Here is a 19,432-nt window from a genome sequence, read left to right as displayed (position 1 = left end):
GATTGAATTTGAACATTCTGTTTGAACTAGTTTGGCTCTTTTCCTCAAAATTGAAGTTCATACCATGAAAACATACTGTGTCAGAGCTACAAAAGTATCTTAGAAAATACCCAACTTACATATTTAAAGTGTGCACATTATAGAAAGATCCACTCACCATTTTCTAACAAACTATTTCACTTCTCCTCTCTCTTCTTTTGATTATCCCCTTATTCTCACTCCTAATCCTAAAGTATTTAAGATGATAATTACAATTATAAAACTTACAAGAAAGTTGTTCCCTTTTCTTTTACCTTTTAACCTATGTCCACAGTGTATGTGTAAAGAAACAAAACCAAGGGGTGTTAGGCAAGAAATCTATTAAGAAATATGAATACATAATAGAAACATACAAATAGCTTTGTATTTAATTGCTTCTTGAGTAGGAAACTAGACGAGAAAAAAGTCTATATATTTCTTTCTGGTTCTGCTGCTGAGTAAAACAAAACATCTCCCTTTCCCTAGACTTCAAGTTCCCCATCAACTGCCATACTAATTCTTACACCATAAAAGTGCACAGGTGAGCTAATGTTTTTTTTTTTTTTAACTATATGATGATTCTCAGACATAAAACATAAATATATCCCAAATCTACATTTATGTACAAAAGTGTAAACTGTAGTCTTTGAAGATAATGTAAAATATAATCCATTACCTGTGAGTATTCTGAAAGAACAACATAAGCCTATGAATGAGTTATCCACAGTAACTCTTAGAGGTTGATGATTTTATTTTTAAAGGACTAATTAAAATAGTTATTTGCCAAGTATCTTCCTAAACTCAAAAGGAATAAAGTTAGGCTAAAGCATCTTAAAGCAAAGTGCATTTATTTGTACTTTTAACTTCAATACATTCTAGACATGAGAATAAGCAAAGGAGAAAGAAGTTACTTATTTATGTGGGTTAGTTCAAGAAGAAATTATTAATTACCATAATAGAATACATTTTCTACACATCCATTCTAACTGTGGGAGTATAGAAAATGTTGTTCCAAAATTTTATTATAAAAATATCTTCCATTTTACCTGTTAGTCAATTTGCTTTATCTGATTATCGACTAAACACCATTTTCCAAAGGCCTTACCCATTCATTCTTGGTTTTGTAAAGAAAGGTTGGAAGAGTGTTTAAAGGCAAGCATCAACCCTGTATCTAATACAAATCTTGTGTCCTCAAATAGTCACTATCACCAAGGCAAAGGAACAGAACTTTCTGCATTGGCACTCCCAGCCCTTCTCAAAATCAGCTGCCTTGGGGGTGGTTTCTTCTCTCGAGACAACTACTTAGAGAGTGCAAGGGCAGGTACACACAAATTCAATAATATTTTCAAATTCAGTTTTTCTTTTCTTTAGTAAGTAAAAGTATAAGTAATACCAAAATTGATTCAATCTCTTAAAAAATGGTCTGTACTATAAATTTTTTTCCCAGCATCATTCTTAGCAATAGGAATAAGTATAAGTTGTATAAGTATTGATTCTAATTTCCCTAGAGAAAATTTTGAGAAACATAAAATTATTATACATCAAATGCATCAAAATTCTGGCATGGCAAAATGTTAATTAAAATGTTAATTATAATAGCATATCAGTTTTAGATAAGTTTATAAAAACAACTGTTAAGATTTTGTTTAAGTAAACTTAATACACATATGTCAAAGCATACAGATACTTAAGCAAATTTTATAGGGCTATGAGAAACATTTGCTATTTTAAATTATTACAGTGACTTATAGCAGTCAGAGTTTGCTTTTATGACATAGAGTTGACCATAACTATGACTTACTTGATGACGATCCCTTGGTCAGAAATGTAATCTGTAATTACAACATTGTTCTTGTGGGAAAATAAAATTCACTTTTCCAAGAATATAAAATAGTAAAAAAATAAAACAGTAGAGGCAATTTATATTATTTAATATCAGGGCTCACTATTCAGGAATGTGAAAATCTCAAACACAAGATAAGTATAAATATGTATATTTATTTTGCATTTTTTTAAAGTAAATTTTCCTCTCATGAATCAATCAAAATGATCACAATTCAACTTTATTACTAGTTTGCTCAAATGTTACCAATAAAACACTGGGACTCTAAGAAAAAAAGTAACTAACAGTTACAGGACCCAATTAAACAACTTTTAACAAAAAATTATTTTACATTTAAACATATATTATGTATTTTCATCTCATATTTATTTCCCAGGACTTATATATCAATATTGTTTCATTTAATGTCTGCTTATAAATGGAAAAGCTTAGAAAACTGCCTGAGTTGTATGCATAGAAATGATCCAGTATTCACGTATTTATGCATGTAAATCTAAAAATAAAAATTCCAGAAAAGATAACATGTTTTTAGAGCTTCATCTCTCAGGCTCCCAAAGTACTTCATAAACTTTAAGCCTCACAGGAATCCTGCTGAGTAAATTCATTATCATCATCATCAAAAGGTTCTTGGAACTGCAGTGAAATGATATATAACAAAACCAGTCTTACCATAGGCTAATTGATATGAGCAAGAGTTAAGTTCCGATGGCATCTTATGAACGTGTAATGAAATGACTTTGAACAAAACGACATATACCCATTTAGACAGGCAAAGACCAAGTGACTTGCCCCAGATCACATAGCTTGTTAGTACGTAAAAGTTGTCCTTCTGAGTCCTGTTTTCTAATCTACTTCATGAGCCACACTCTTCCTGTCAGATGACTTCTCAAATTGAAATGAGGATTCTTAAGTAATCATTATTCTTCCTATTTAATATAACTTGAAAACTACTCAAAGAAAATCTTTTGAAATGGTGTCCTCATCTTATTTGTCACATTTTCACAAGATTTACTGCAGATTATACTGGTTAAACAACATAAAAAAGTAAAACGAAAATAAAAACTAAATGAGTAAGCCATGAAGAAACACATTTGATGAACCTGACAATTTAGTATTTATTCTGTGTAAAACATTTAGAAATGTTGTTCCAAGTTCTTAAGTCCTTTCTAATATAATAATAAGGTGGCGAATTATACTTCCCCCCCCCCCACTGGGAAATGATGAGTCTTCATTATTAGATTAAAACTAAAATGAGAAGGTTCACTCTTATTTGTAAAGTGAGAATTCCTCCCTAATGTACCTCATGATAAATTACACCTAGGGTCTCTGGCTACCATGAATTTTCTTTTAAATTTCAGCTGAGGGGAACCTGATGAAGGGGTGGTAATCATTATTAAGATCCATGGGAGAGACGGCTGCTAAGATCATTATCTTTAGGCTCTGTGTGCCTAATTACAGGACCCCTCGTTCTAAAAACCATTCTATGTCTACAAAACATCCGCAGGGCTTCAAAGAGTCTAAGATTTATCTTTCTATTTTATAATAAACTCTTCTTTAATCCCAAAGAATTGGAAGTTGTTGGGCAGAAAGCTTTGTTGTCTCAAGTATCCTTCTGGTCCCAGTGGCCTGAGTAGATGTACTAATTGCTGCTGATTAAAAATCTATGAGGATTTATTTTATATGCAGTTACTTTTACTCATGACATTACAGCTGGTTGCTAAATACCTTTCCTGAGAGAAATACATTTGCCCTTCTCCACCAGAAGGGGTAGGAAATATTGCAAGACTTGGTCACACTATGGAAACGGCAAATATTGGGAGAAGAAAACAGAAGGTGCAAAGCTCACACGTGGGAATGCACCAAGAGCAACAACCCCACAGTAAACGGCACACGTTATTCAGGGCTAATTTTAAGGGATGTCTTGTAGAGCTTAATGATATACGGTTTTTCTGGAGTCATTAAAATTCTTATGACATTATTCTCTGTTATATCTCAATTTTCAGATGGGTTTGGTTCCTGTACACTCTCTATGTACCAATCAAAAATAAGCCATCAGTTAGTAGGCCGAGGAAATTGATTTGAAGCCCTTTAAATCTCACTGCCCTTTTCTGATTACAGTTTTGGCTAATTTTAGTTAAATTACAGAGATCTATAAATTCTCTAATGACAAAAACAAAAACAAACAAATAAGATCCTTTGTGCAAAGGATTCAATACTGCATACAATAATTTTTTTATAAAATAAAAATTTATAGAAATGTGAAGGTAGGAAGGTCATTTACTGCAAGAAAACAAATTGAGAAAAATCTACATTCTACATTGATAATGTATTGCTTAGTTTTTTGTAGGAAGGGATTAATTTATAAAACTTTTGAAATAGATAATTATTATTTCTAAATGGGATGTATTTACTAGTAATTTTTCCCTTAGGTGCTTGCTCTAGTGTCCAGTTATTTTATTTAAACGTTATTGTCCCTTGTCACCATTAATATATTGCAAGAATGGCATTCAGTCTGCCTATTGTTTTGTTTGGTCTGTAATACTGTACAACCTCAAAAAATTACTATCATTTAAAGATATGGGGATATTATGTGAAAAGCCAAGTGTCTAGTTGTTCTTGAAAAAATCATCTTTTAATGCCAGGCTTACTTTCCCCATGACAACGGGCTGCGGTTGCAAAGCAGATACACCTGTAGACAGAGTATGTAAGCTCATTTTGCTACCACCCCTGTTCTCACCATTTGATTCATCGTTATTGTCTCCTTACTCCCCCAAGTGATTTGCTTAACGAAAATGGTCTGATGATCAGATTCTTGTTCTTGATGGAAATTTCCACAGTGATTGATTTATTTCTCATATTAATTCCACCATTCTGGGAAAGGGAAGCTATAGTGAAAAAACAAGATATTGGGTAGCCAGTAATACCTACAACACCAAACTGACCACGAGGAATGAAAACAGAGTAAAGAAGGAAGAGGAAAAGGAAAAAAGGGAGAGTGGGAAGGATGAAGGAAGAAGAGGAAGAGCAGGAGAAAGAAGAAGAAGAAAAAAGAAAAAAAAGTGTTTGCTATTAATCTTTTGTAACAGAAAAAGAAAAGCCAGCTTTGTTCAAATTTGCTATTTATGTTTTGGTCTGTAGTTACTTCTTGTAATATTAGATGCAATAAATCAATAATATCTTCTTCTTTTAAATAGAAACTCTAAAATGCATTCAACAAACCACTTGCTACAGTGTGAGAGGGCATAAACATTAGATTTGGTGAAATTGGCTTAACCCAGAATCAGTCTAAATGAATTAGGGTGAACATGCCGATTAAGTTATTCTGGCCTGAACTGGGGACATCACCTCTGCAGCATCTGTTAAAATAGAAATTCATTTATAAATCCAAAACATAGAGTTAAGTAAGTAACATGAACCATCACCAAAATCTCCTGGTATTTTATTTATGACATTCTTCCTCAATATTCTGAACTAAGAAATAGCTTGGATAATAAGTGAATATGCTCAATGTTATTCATCATGAGAGGGACACAAAAGGGCATTTCTACATGTATGTTGAGAGATTTACAGGACAGCTATAGCAACAAGTGAAAATAACCTTGTTATAATTAACAAATGTATCAATGGCAAGAGCCAAGTCTACTTAATGACTTCTCTCACAACCTCCATCAATGAAATCTAACAGCCACTCAATTTTCAGACTAGCACAAGCCTCAATTAAAGGCTCCAACTTTGAGAAGTGCTTCCTTTGTGAAAGGAAGCTGGTAAATCATATTCACCATTGTACAGTTTGTCTGTACATCATGTCCTTTGATGAGCTATCCTTAAGAGTCCCAAGATTCCAGTGAGCCATGCAGTGGGCTGGCTTGTGTTACGTTTCTGTGGAGCTGGCAGCCTTATTCTGGAAGTCTTACATTACAGGTAACCTGATAACAAACAGGGAGGGTGGGCCACAGGCACACATCTCAGCCTGTCTGTGGAGCCAAGAGGAGCTTGCAAGACCCATATGGTGGGATCAATGAAACTCCCCGGGGAACTGGCTGTTCTTTCAAATGCAACCTCCCTAATCTCTCCACTTGCTCAAGTCAGATTCTTCAAAGCTCTATACATGACATGAGACTGGCGTGATTAGGAAAGCCAAAGGAAGAATGTCAGGGACTAAATTTATGGACAGTTAACAAATCAAGGTTAAAACTGAAGAATACTGCTTAGAACTAAAATTGTTTCCTTTAACCGCAAGGAGAAAACACAGTTTCTTAATAGCTATGAAGGGCCTATTATATGTTGGATATTGTACTGGACACTATGTCAAGGTGCCTGCTCTCTAAGAACTTGAAGTCTATGAAGGAAAAAAGACACATTAGCAAAAAGTGACCATATATCCTAAGGCCAGGATCATTATCTCAAAGTGAGCACAACAGAAAAACATGAACCTGAGGATTTCACAGTATTTGCACATAGATAATACTGTGTCATGGGTTGTGGGGAGGGGGGGGCAGCATGCAAAACTGACAGAGGTGTACAAGTCTGACAGTCAAGACAGACTGACCTATATTCACAAAGAGGCCTCTTCACTAGAGCAAAAGAAAACACTCTACTCCCGGAAGAAGTGTCCTCACGGGCTCTCGATTCTCAAGTAGGTGCCATAGAAAGCTTATCTTTTTCTCACTAGCAATGCCAAGAACATTCCAAATCAATATTTGAAATTCTTTTAAATGGCCAATAGAGTATTTTGTTATATGGACATGCCACAATTTATTGAACCAGTTTTCCCACTGGTGAGTGTTTAGGCTGCCTCCAGTACTTTGCCACCACAAATTAATATGCCGATGCTTCAGTAAGTGAGGTTCACTGTTGTCTTTAACATGTGGAATAGAAAAGGTACACCCATAGATTAAATAGCAGATTAAAACTGAGAAATAAATGCTGGAAGTGTACAGGTCCTTAAATCTAGTTGGACAGGCTTGGGAAAGGAGCACGGCCAGCCTGCAGAAGTCTGTCTATAGAAGAGACCGTTATCATTCTATGTCATCTATTCATATATTTGGATAGTGGATAATATCACAGTCCCTGAGGACTGGAGTATACATGCTAATAGCCCAAAAGTACTAAGAAAAAAAGTAGAAGACATGTCACTTTGCATTCTTTCAAATTTACTTGCTGTACAGATGAAACTTTAACAAAACTATAATAAACTCGTAAAACAGAGATATCAATTCAGACTCAATAAACACTTGTGTGCCTATGACTAGCCAAGTGCTAGAAGGTGAGTTTACACATGTCATGTAATCTTCATAATAAGAAAGTATTAGCATTTCCGTTTGTTGGTGGGGAAAGTGAAGTTTAGACAGATTGAATTCTGTGGGAAGGTCCTGTATACTGCTAGTAAATTTCAGGGTAGAAATCTGCACCTCAGTTTCTCGCCATTTCCAAATAATCATTCTGTCAACTGTCCTATTAGTGATGATTCCCAGCTACAACAGTAGACCAGCACTCCATTAAATTAAAGGGAAGGACTTGATAACTAGTGGCAATTACATTGCAGAAATAAGAAAGTATGAAATGAAATGCTAAATTCAGTGTCGATTTGGGTGTGTGAAATAGAGAATATGGAACAACATTATCACGCTTCACTTTATTTCATTGGAAGAAGTTTAAAATAAATACCATATTTTTATGGAACCGAAAACACAATCACATTTGTTATTTAAAACATAGAGAAAGCAAAAGAAATATGCATATATACTTTAAATGTATTAATTATATTTTGGCAGTAATTCTGAGTAAAACCAGAACTTAAAAGAGGAATCTCAATATGGAAGGATGACAAGTGATAAAATGGTACTAAAAAGATTTTTATTAAAGAATCACCAGAAGTCTATGCAATAACTGCGGCCAACTCCTAATGACAGCTGCTTCTGCTGCTTCCAGTTTGTGGGCAGTTTTAAAACACAGTGTTTTATTTTGAAAAATTGCTTTAAACAGCACAGACGCCTAAGAATTAGGTGTTGGGTAATATGTCATGAAAAAAGGTCCTCCATCAGTTAGGGTTCGGCTCCATACTACTTGTCCCTGAACATCGGTGCCTTCTATTAATCAAGAAGGAAGAGTCTAAATAGGGCAGTGGAGAGGCTTGAACTGGGAGTGAGGGGGGCCTGGGTTCCTCTCCCTACTTGGCCTGTTTATTAGCTATGTAACCATTATGTCTTGATGTGTCTTTATAAGACTGAGATATAGCCTTGGTTATGAGGCTTAAGTAAGATAAATATATGAGAAAACACTTTAAAAATGTGAGGCCTATTCATAAATTAATGATATATAATTTGGGTCAAAGAGTTAGATGCTTCTATGTACAAGACACTGGTGTCCAAGGCTAAGAACTCACATCTTTTCAAGTGATTTTAGCAGCTACTCAGATAAGGTTCAAGTGTCCTAGATTTAGAAGAAATGCACCAGGGCCTAAAATAAATTCAATTGTGAACAAGAAAGAACCGAATAAAAATATAACAATTATGTGATATACTACTAGGAAAGAATGGAAAGAATAAGCTCATTTAATCAGCTTATTCTGTAAAATCTGTATGGTAGATGGTAAACAACTGACTAGAAACCCAGGAAAGACAGAAGAGCTTAACTAAGGTCACTCATTAATGGCAGGCAAAATACCTGATTTAAAACTGAGTTGTCTTAAAAACGGTTTATGCTGATTATTAATAACATGTCAATAACATTTCACCTTAAGAGAATAGGTTTCACCATACTCATTCTTGTCCTCATTAGAGGCACAGACTAAACTCTAGGAAGATGAAGTGACTTGGCTAAGGCCACAAACATGATTGAGACAAGAAGCCTGGTTTTCTGGCTTCCACCCAGTCCTCTTTCCCATTACCATAGTGTTTACCCCCTTTCTCAGGGTATCACTGTTATCACTGCTGCCATAGGTCAAGAAATTTTACTGATGTGCGTCACAAAATATTTTCTTTTCTTTTTAACCTACTATTTAGGTAAAAATCTCCAGCCTTTTTTCGTGAGACAATTTACTTCTTTGAGACAGGGGCTTTGATCAAAGATGGTTGAGGGTTGTGCTAAATCTGAAAAAAAGCCTTAAGATTTCTGTAGGAGGAGGTGGTAAGGAAGAGAGGAGAAAGACCAATTTTAATGTTGTACTTATATCAAGCTCCATCCTTATGGTTCTTAAACCATTTTAGAAGGAAAGTGATTAATCATTTAGTGGCTCCAATATTCCCATCATCCTTTCAGATGTGCTTACTCAAAATATAGTGGAGCCTTGCCTGAGTATGCCAAAGAAGAGATGGTTAGCCTTGAAGATCAGTGATTGCAAATATCAAAACTGGTGACCCCTATTCTAAAGCACATCAGTGTTCCACTTACAAAATAGCTTCTATTGGTTTTTCAGCAAAAGATTACTTAGACTGATCAATCAATATTTATTTAAGGCCTATGGTCTCTAAGTTGACTCACCTTTAGTGTCCACCTGCAGGATTATTACTATAAAAGAGACTAAAGATTCTGACACAATTGATAACACATAGAAGAGAGATTAAGTTTTAAGCTAATACTTAGACTGTATAGTTCAAATATGAACCATGACAGAATTGCTTCTCGAACCATTAACGAAGAGCACTAAAATAATTTTTAAAATTATTTTGGGACACCCTGACCTGCAATGGTGAAAAAGAGGAAGAAAGGACACAATCCAGTGGTTGAGGGCAGACTCAGAAACAGGCCTCTAATTTTAGGGATGTCAACTAACCTCCACATTCTTCAGCTTTCCTAACTACAAAAATAGGAGTTACAAAACATGCGCTACCAAAGTCATAAAGAAGTGAGGACAAAATGAGAAATGCAGATTATTCATAAACTGTTCAACTGTATTAAAGGCTGTAGTGAACGAATACCGTAACATAAAAAGAGAAATGCTTTCCAAAGAAATCTATTTGCCAAAAAGTGAAAAAACTGTTAAAACGATTCTAAAGCTATTTTTATCAACGAGATGATGATATTTGGAAGCATTTCTATAATCCATGAAAACATTAAATTGTTTGACAAACATGCATGCCCCCTTGGTCTTGGGCATTCTTTGACCAGTTAAAACCAGTCTTGTAGGTCTCCCCTCGCTCTGTTTATATTTGAGTTTTATTCATGTTATAATACATTGCCAAATAAACTTTAAAATAGAATAAACATTCTTGCACCTTTTGAAAATTTTTCCACATTCTCTTAGAAAAGTTAGACATGTCAAAAAATTTCTTCAAATATTTTAAATCAGAATACTTTAGGACTAATTCAGGATTCTGAGATAGTTTCAGAGGCTCTTTTTTGGGGGAAGAAAATGTTTCTAAATGTAATAAAAATACATGTATCAATAAATCATGATTAATGTTATAGAACCTACATGTATAAACAAATTTAGACCTTTCTTAGAAAATGAGATTTTAATTTCTTGTTATAGACACCATGTTTTTGATTTTACTGATTTTTAAAATCATACCTTAATGTGACATTTACATCCTCAAAATAATGACTGGTAACTAACTACTCTACATTCTGAGGACTGCAAGTACATATCTATGATTAGGATAATGCTTGTTGGCATAATGCTTTACATTTTTTCCAAAAACTTTCACACAAAGGACCTGCCAACAGCATGAAGCAGACAAGGACACATCAGCCGAAATTGCTAAGAGCCGGCAAGAACACAGGCTTCTGGTTCCCAGATCCGGGCTTTCCCCATTAAATAGCACTTTTTCCATCTCTGCTTCAGTGATAACTATTCAAAAACTAAATGTCCTTAGAGGACAGGGAGTTTTCCACGATTCAATACTGATCTCTAAGCTTTGATGGTGGAAAAGTCCCTGGGGTTTGATGAAGACCCTTGTGCTTGGCGGTCAAGTTTCATGGTATATCTATTGGTGTCCAGGGCTCTTACCGTCCAGGTGGCTGACTTGGCGGTGCTGGACTGCTGGAACGACACGTCAAAGCTGTGCGGACCCGGGTAGTCAGTGTTGGAGGGGATGGCTGGCGACGGCGAGAGGGCGTCGAAGGTGGAGCTGGGTTGCGCGTAGGGCGAGGGCGCCGTGACGCTGTTCTGCGCATGGTCTGTGTTGTAGGGGCTGGTGGACGAGGAGCCATTCTGAATCTGCTGGTCCATGCTGTTCAGGAGCCCCAGGTTCGTATACTGTGGCTGCAGGACATCCAGAAACGCCAATGTTAGCCATTTAAGCTGCAGATCATTGCTCCACAAAATGGCATCATTTGGTGCATGCATTCTGCAGAGCTCAACCTCAGGTCTGTAGCACTTCACATTCGAGGCCAAATGAGCAATTTGTAATACACAGAAATCAGAGAAGTTTCAGACGTGTGTGTTTTGTAATGACCCGCACAGATCACACAGCTCTTATAGGCAGCCTTTGGAGACTGTGATCTTCTCAAGAGCCTTTGAAAGTAGAATATGTGCTTATTCACAAACAGGACAAATGCGTCCAGTACTAAGTAGCTGCAGAGGAATTTTTAGAAATGAATAAATACTGCCTGCTTTTTCGTTTTTTATTTTTTTCTACTGTGGTATTCAAATGAGAAAGATCACCTGGTAGATATATTCTCGAGGGGATTTAAGCACCAAATTATTGTATACAGGACATACAATATATAGTTTTATAATTCTGAATTTTGCCCCAGGGTATCAAGAGTTTACCCCAAGGGCTAGTTTCATAAGAACTGGAGAGGCATGAGTAGCAGGGCCAGGGAGAGCCAACTAAATATTTTAAAAGGAAACATGCGAGTATATCATCCAAACATAACCACATTTTTTTATCCGTTTTTTCAATTTTCATATAGCAGTTTATTCTTTTCCAGAGTAGAACATGAACAAGACATACCATTGAGTTATGGTTAAAATTCTATATTGGATATAATTCAGAAGTACATTAGCTCGCATAGCTCCTCTGCCAGATACATTTATATGAATGGACCCCAGCACAGAGGAAGTACTCAATATGATGTTTGTGGAAAGACTTAATTTCTTCTCTGCAAAACAACTTTATGGTATTACTGTCAGAGAAGGGAAGCAATTTGTTCAAGCATCGGCTAATACACAGAATGGGGATTTTGAAACCAAATCTTCTGATTCTGAGTCCAGGGCCCTGCCCAGCCATCACGACTGCCAGCCTGCTCAGATCATTCAAGTCATTCCTAAACCTGAGTCAAATCGGATACATTTCCTAAAGGGGCAACCAGCCTATGGCACAGTTTTCCCTTTGTAAAACCTTCTGACACATGGAAATCTCATTGTTTCTACAGGTTAACAAAGGGAAACCAAACCAAAAGCAAGAAGAGAAAGGCATTCCTGTGGTACATATTTTATAAAGGAAATGAGTCGTCTGGCTCTTCGACTGAAATATAACTCTTAGATTCCCAGACTAAGTAAAACTACAGAGAAGAACAAACTTGCAAAGAAACGCTTAAAAATTGAATTAAACTTTACATTTAATGAAAGTATTTTCCTAAACTTGACGTATTTCACTTTACGTATTTCACTTCACGTGGAGAGAATTGGACTCTGCCATTCCATTCAGTCCAGAGACCATCTGTCTAAATGTTAACGGTCGCATGCCCATTCCATTACATTTATACATTCGCATTCCACTGCCGAATGCCATGTCCCCATTTGCTCTTCAAATAACTATTAATCTCTTTACACTTATCCCCATGCTGACAAGAGCAGCTGTTTGTCTCGCCTTCTCTCCCTTCTGACTTCTCCAGCTCCTATTCCTCTCCTCTCCTTCATCTCCAACTTCTCCTCTTGACAGGTATGGCAAAACTACAAATAAGACAACTAGGGAAGAAGAAAAAAATAAAACCTGAGGCCTGTTCAAATGCGTCCACACTCCTGGCTAAATTAAAGCTGTTAGGATTCCGAGCCTGCGGCAACGGCCTAGGAAGGGGATTGAAAAGATATTATTTGTGTTCAAGTTAAGGGTCAGTATACAAAGCACTCCTGAACGTCCTTGTAGGAATCAGATAATGCTCCCAGAGGCACGTGCTACCCTACAGCAGTACAATTAGAGAGGCAGCCTTCCCTGACAAAAAGGACAAAGAAATTTGGAGGAGCACTTTCACACTGGCAGTGAAATGCCTGTTGGGCCACCCTTTTACTCCTCCTTCTAACTACACAGAATGGAACTTCAGCTAATTGTAGGCTTGGATGAGAACAAAGAAACAAGGCTCTTTTGAAATTTTTTTCAATATAGGTAAAGAGAGAAGTTTTGGAACCCAGGTTTAAAAGCCAGTGAACAAACACTCAGCACTTCTTGAAGGATTTAAGACAAATGGAAACTCCATTTACTTTGGAGCCACAACAGAGACCCCTGGGCTGAACACTTTGGGTGGACCAAAGAAGCAGAAACTATATTCCAAAAGTCATTAATAGCCCTGTTGATGATGATGGGTTTGCTTTTGAATGCCATCATTTTTAATTCCATACAGTTCCAAGTGAAATTTTTACTTAACAACAACAGTATTTGCTTCCAAAACCAATGCCTCAATTTATAACTTAAAGCTTTCTCAGGTTTGGGCAAAAAGCTGTTTTTTTTCCCCAAGAAAAAAATGGGAAAACACATTTCAATTTAAAAATTTTTTAAATTTTACTTTAAATAAACAGAAGCCAAGTAGTATACGCAACCATCTTAAAAAATCAAAATGCGTAAAACCAACCCTACTAACTGAAATAATTAGCCTAAAATGCAAACAAAAACAAACCCACTAAAGAAAGACCTGTAGTGTTAGAAATCTACTTGGACTTTCTAGAGTTTTAGTAAAAATCAATGTCATAAACTTGCCACAGTAAACAGTTCTTTAGAAGTTAATTTAAAAAACATTTAGTTAATAACAACAGAAGTTTCTTATTTGCTTATTTCTTTGATTTGAAGTGAGAGTGGGATGTTGACAGTGTACGAGTGGAGGCAAGGGCAGACCAGAATAGCCACAAATAGCAAGTAATACATAAGGAGGAGCTGAAAAATAATTTGTAGGGCTCATTGCAGAATGAAAATACAGGACCTGTTGTTCATAAATTATTGAGTTCCAAAATAGTGATAGCAGAGAATTAAACAAAGTATAGGACTCTTCATGATGGCATACTTTGCATGCCTGTGAAGCTAGATTTTGTGCCGGATTTATGTGAAAAATATTTGTCCTTTATTTTCCACTGAAGTGAACCTGGTGGGATGAAGAGAGCAGTATTGTTCCCCTTCTTTCCTGTCAAAAATTTCATAAATACAGAGAGGAGAAACCTGTGTTATACCGGGATGCTAATTTAATGCCTATTTTGAATAAAAACATGACACTTTCATATAAGTCACAAAAACTGCCCTTGGAAGAACTCTCCAGGGGTTTCATATATCCCACTTGTTTCTTATGTAACAAAACTATTAAAACGTTTGAAATGAAACAGAAAGTAGATTGTCCCTTTCTAACTACAAGATATCTTGATCTCAGCATAGCCTTAATATATTGTACAGTCAATGAATGAATGAATGAACGAATGAAAAATGTTTTATATCCATCTTCTTACAATTGAAAAAGGAAAGTCTTCTTTTCACAAAATGTAATAGGCAAACATGAATATAATTTGTCTGATATCTGCTGTAAGCCTGATAAACTCAAACAATCAATTTCCTCTGAATTCAAACAGATGCTTCATTTCCTATAAAATAACTTTGAAATAGAAGACTAACAGACTGGACTCAGAAAAATAGCCAATATCTGTAGCTGGAATATATTGAGGTTCATAATAGATGAGCTGATCTGACCACATAAAAGATGAAACACACCTTAGTCACAGAGACTTAGTATATTCCAGATAATTACAGAACAGCCCAGAGGGGGTTCTGAACATGAAGCTGGTGTGATAAGTATAGGGATACCCAGGGGCTGAATCTCACACTGTTTGCTTTCATCATTAAGAAAAAAAACATATATAACTATCATTGCCAAATCTAAGAAGAGTATTTTCTTATTATCTTGGTTTTTTTCTTCCCCATAAGTCCTTTTACATTCTGATAGCCATCCACAGACTCTGATTTATTTCTTCACTAAAATTCAATTTGGATGCTTAGAATTAAAATAACAAGATATATATATTTTTAAAAAGCAATATAGAAGATTTCATCTTCCCTGACTGGTCACTGCTTTAAAAGTGTCCTATAAATGCAATCCCTTTAGTTTTATTTTATTTTTCTTTCCTGGATTCATTGCTTAATGATCTGAAATTCTGAATATATTGTGGGCCTGAATTTTCATCAGCTCAGAAATAATGTATCAGTATATATTGCTGTAAACAAAATTCAGTGTTGAATACTTGGGTTTATATTTATTTAAGGTTGATGATGCACTTACCTTCCTACACAAGAATTTAACATCAGAAAAGGATTCCATTCAAGTCATTTGTTCAGTACAGTGGAAACAGGGATTTAGTTATAATTTCCATTTCTTAAAATCTCGGTCATCTAATTTATCTGTATAAGGGAAATTTTACAAGTTCTCTTTCCCAGATATTACTATCTGTAATAGTTAATTTATGATAACATGGCAATCATAGCCAGCAATGTATGGCAAGAGGTTAATAAAAAAAGGGGAATAAAAGCCAAATCAGGGATAGGAGAGGTTACTCTTGGGATATAGAATCATAATTTATTTACCACAATTTAAATGTTCCCTCGCCACAGAAAATAATTACTTGACCAAATTTCACTTGGAGAAAATATTTATAACCCTTGACTGACTGCTATGAGGCTAGGGACTTGAACATTCTTTAGCACTCCTAACATTCCCAAATGGATCCTAGTCATGCAAAAGAACTCTGAACTTAGACTTGGTGATGTGGGTTCTAAGTCTCATACTGATACTGATGTGCTGTATACTCCTGGGCAAGGAACTCGAACAACTTGCATCTTAGTTTCCCATAGGGAGAGTGATTCTGATCATCAAAATATGAAGGTGAGACAATTCTAACATTCTGGTAGATATGACCATCCTCATCCTCAAAGCTCTTTAAAAATGCCAGGAGATTGCTTTAAAAAAAAAGTAACTTCTTTCTTTACACCTAGAAATTTAAAATGTTTCACACAGCATATATAGTTTCCTCAGCTGATATAACCTTTCACCTCAGACTTCGTGGAGGAGCTTTTGTGAACATTCTAAAGCCCCTTCTGGGAAAAGAAAACAGTTTTCTTCATGACCCTGGCTTTACAAGGCATTCATTCGATTATGCTCTAGCAGACAGAACTACATTTTCACCCACAAATATTAGCAGGATAGTGACTTTTCAACAAGCACTGCCTTAGGGAGAAATAGTTTTCATTTTTCAGTCTTCTACCACCTGTGTCACTTCAAAGAATGATAGTTTGTTTTATGCTAGAATTAAACACAATTAACTTAAAGTGCTCCATTCAAGGTCAAGAAGATATTTGTATTATAACATCAAGTTAGAGTACTTTCTTCCCACCTTAAGAATTTATTTAGCATCACATTTTTCTCAAAACCAGATTTTGTTAGATGTAAAATACTTCTTCGTAGTTCAAATGAACCTAAAAAGTCAATGCTTGGAGGTAAAATATATTCAGAACTTATAATAAAATATAAGAATAAAGCATTTAAGCACACGCAAACCTAGAAAGACAGTAGGCAGAGAGCTTGCTAGAATATTTTAAGTTCTTATACAAAATTTCAAGACTGCTTTGAGGACCAAGATTCCATAACTTAGGAGAGAGCTTCCTGAAAGCCACTAAGGCAGACAATGGCGGGTGAGACAAATAAATATAAAGCTGGCTGATCAGGTGGAAAACAATGTCAACAAATATTAGACAGAATTTGTAAAGCCAGGAAGTGTGAACTGTGTTGAAGTTAAAACTCTGTCTGAATGTAGCTAAATTACATGGTGCAGAGCTCAATTAAGGAAAAGTAAACTTTAAATTCTATGATTTCAGTGAGTACTCCCTTCTGGTAATAATGACAAATGAACAAAATTATAATCATGAGCATCTGCGTTATGAAAGAAATATACCATTACATACCAAGGAAGCACTGAGCTTAGCAGAAAGCATAAAGATATAATTTCAATATTCAGTAATTCTTGATCCAGATATTAGGAAAAATATACAGTTTTAGTTTCTATAAAATGAACCAAGAGTTATTTATTAAAGTTAGAACAAAAATATGTTTGAGGGTATTTTCTATCCATAACAATCACTGTTTTAATAGATTTATTTAGCGGACATAACAATGTTAAGAGAAGGAAGTATATATATGATGGAAATTTTCAGTGAAGTTAGGCCATTTGTATGGAAAGCATATACTAGGTGACTTTAGAAACTCAATAATGCTTTGTTGATTTTTAAAGTGAGTCTAAAATATTTAAAAAGAATTTCAATAATGTATCTGTCCAGTCTATAAGAGAAATTATGACTTAAAACGATGGGGCGATTAAATGTGGTGGACATTTTACTACAGGGGATAGTTTAGCTCACCGGGATCTGAAACTTAAGACATCTAAATTTCAATAAAGTAATAATAATTTTAGTTGTTTACAAGATTTTTAAAAATCTGAAACATAGTTAACATCCACATTGAATCCTCTCTATGAAAAGAATATGAGCTATTACTACCATTACTATTATAAATACTCTTTCTGGAGAACTGGAAGGGAGAGTACATATGTGTGTGTGTGTGTGTGTGTACACATATATATAATTTTAGATATAAGGACATATAAAAATAAATAAATAGATAAGTACTCTTTCTGGGTCCTTATTATGTTCCTCACTTCATGTTAAAGTGTTTGCATGTACTTTCTCCTTCTGAGCAAGGTGGCATTATTACCCCATATTTTATATATATTTTATAGATAAGGAAATCGAAGCTCTACAGGATGAAGTAACTTGCTCAAGGTAGTAAGTGGCAAAGCCCAAATGTGAAACCAGTAAATCTGGTTGGAGAACCCACTTTCTTAAGTATCCTCATTCTGATTGCATGTCAATTGGAGTCACTCAAATTTCTGCCTGGAATTTTTATATAAAAGTTATGCTCAATGCAAGCATACCTCTTTTATATCTAAAGAATTGTTTTCCCTTCATTAAAAATAAGACGTAAAACTTCAACCATTCCTGAGCTCCTTGGGCTACCACCTGAAATTAATTACAAATGTGATCATGTCACTGTCAAGCTCGAATACCCTGAGTGAGTTCCAACTCTCTTAAAATAAAGTCCCCAGTCTTTAAAATGGCCTATGCTGCAGTATATGAAACTCTCCCTTTCGCTCCCTAAGGAAAGACCAACTAGGCATTCCCGTAGGTTTTTGAGTGAAAAACTCCTTTATTCCTCAAGACTTTTGCAGATGTAGTCTGTTGCCTCACTCATCTTGCAGCTTTTAGTTTCAATGACATCTTTCAGAAGTCTTCTTTGCCCACATAGATACTCTCCTTTGTTGCACACTGTCATAGCACCCTTTCTCTTTGCATCATATAATTATAATTGAAATTAATTATTTATATTAATTTTTAATGTTGGATTTCTCTGCCAGACCATAAATTCATCAGCTATTATATCTAGCATGCTTAGTGCTGAGTCTCATATCTGGAACAGAGTCTGAGACACAGTAGGTGCTCAATAAATAGTTATTGAGAGAACAAATGCAAAAATCTTTCAAAATAAAGATCTCTTTCAGAAAGTATCTCTTGTATTCATTCTAACATAACTAAATATCGATTTTTATGCTGAATTAAGTCTGTCTCCAAATTGGATTTATCTCTATATGTATGACTGCCAGGTGAATGCTATAGTGCATCTACAAATAATCTCTGTGACCTTTACTTTGTATTTTGCATTGTTTTTTGTAGGTGGGAATTGTGCTTTTAGCTTTAGCTTTTATGGGAACTAGTAGCAGAATAGCCAGTCCTGTCACTCACAAGGCAATGAGTAATACTTGGTAGCTCACACCTAGCTGGGAAGTTTATTAATGAGCTTCTACTTCCTTGAAGCAAACACATACACATTTTTGTGCCAAGGCAGTGTTTTTTCTCTGATGGTCTAGATTTTGTTTCTAATGTATCTAGGTCAGCAATAAGAATTCAAATCTTTATGGTCATATAATTATTCGTTTCCTATCCATGGCGCCTACAGCCAAATGTAGGTTGCTTAGGAAAGAAACTACCCAGAAAAAAGCTTTGAGTAAAACATTACTTTTTCGTAGATAGACCACCAAGTTGGTCCCTCCCTCTTTAATGTCCATGATTTTCTGCCCAGTTAGCCAGAATTCAGTTTAGAATAATGCCATAATTAAGGGCTTACGAATGTATGTTTTGAGGAACTGATTGTAGTTTATCAGGCTTACAAATCATTTCTTGCAAATGGTCTGAATTTATGACTTCACTTTCCAGACTTGACAACACACTCAGAGGTTGAAACACTAGTGTTTGTTTGCAAATGGAAAACTAAAGTATGAGACAAGGAGTATATTTCTCAGTCTTATATTTTATACATGTTCAAATGAGGAAC

At 35.3% G+C, this 19,432-nt stretch overlaps 1 protein-coding gene across 5 annotated transcripts in view; it reads right to left on the bottom strand.

Annotated features, from left to right (window-relative positions):
- Positions 1-19,432, bottom strand: part of TP63 (tumor protein p63) — a 130,763-nt gene that overhangs the window by 62,969 nt on the left and 48,362 nt on the right. For all 5 annotated transcript variants that reach the window (XM_016136321.2, XM_016136322.2, XM_036219627.1 and 2 more), the window contains one exon: positions 10,812-11,066. In XM_016136321.2, coding sequence (XP_015991807.2) covers positions 10,812-11,066 — 255 coding nt within the window. The remainder of the gene's footprint in view (positions 1-10,811; positions 11,067-19,432) is intronic.

This window comes from Rousettus aegyptiacus, unplaced genomic scaffold (assembly GCF_014176215.1).
Source record: "Rousettus aegyptiacus isolate mRouAeg1 unplaced genomic scaffold, mRouAeg1.p scaffold_m13_p_4, whole genome shotgun sequence".
NCBI lineage: Eukaryota > Metazoa > Chordata > Mammalia > Chiroptera > Pteropodidae > Rousettus > Rousettus aegyptiacus.
Note: the sequence above shows the minus strand (reverse complement) of the source record. Positions and strands in the feature narration are given on the sequence as shown.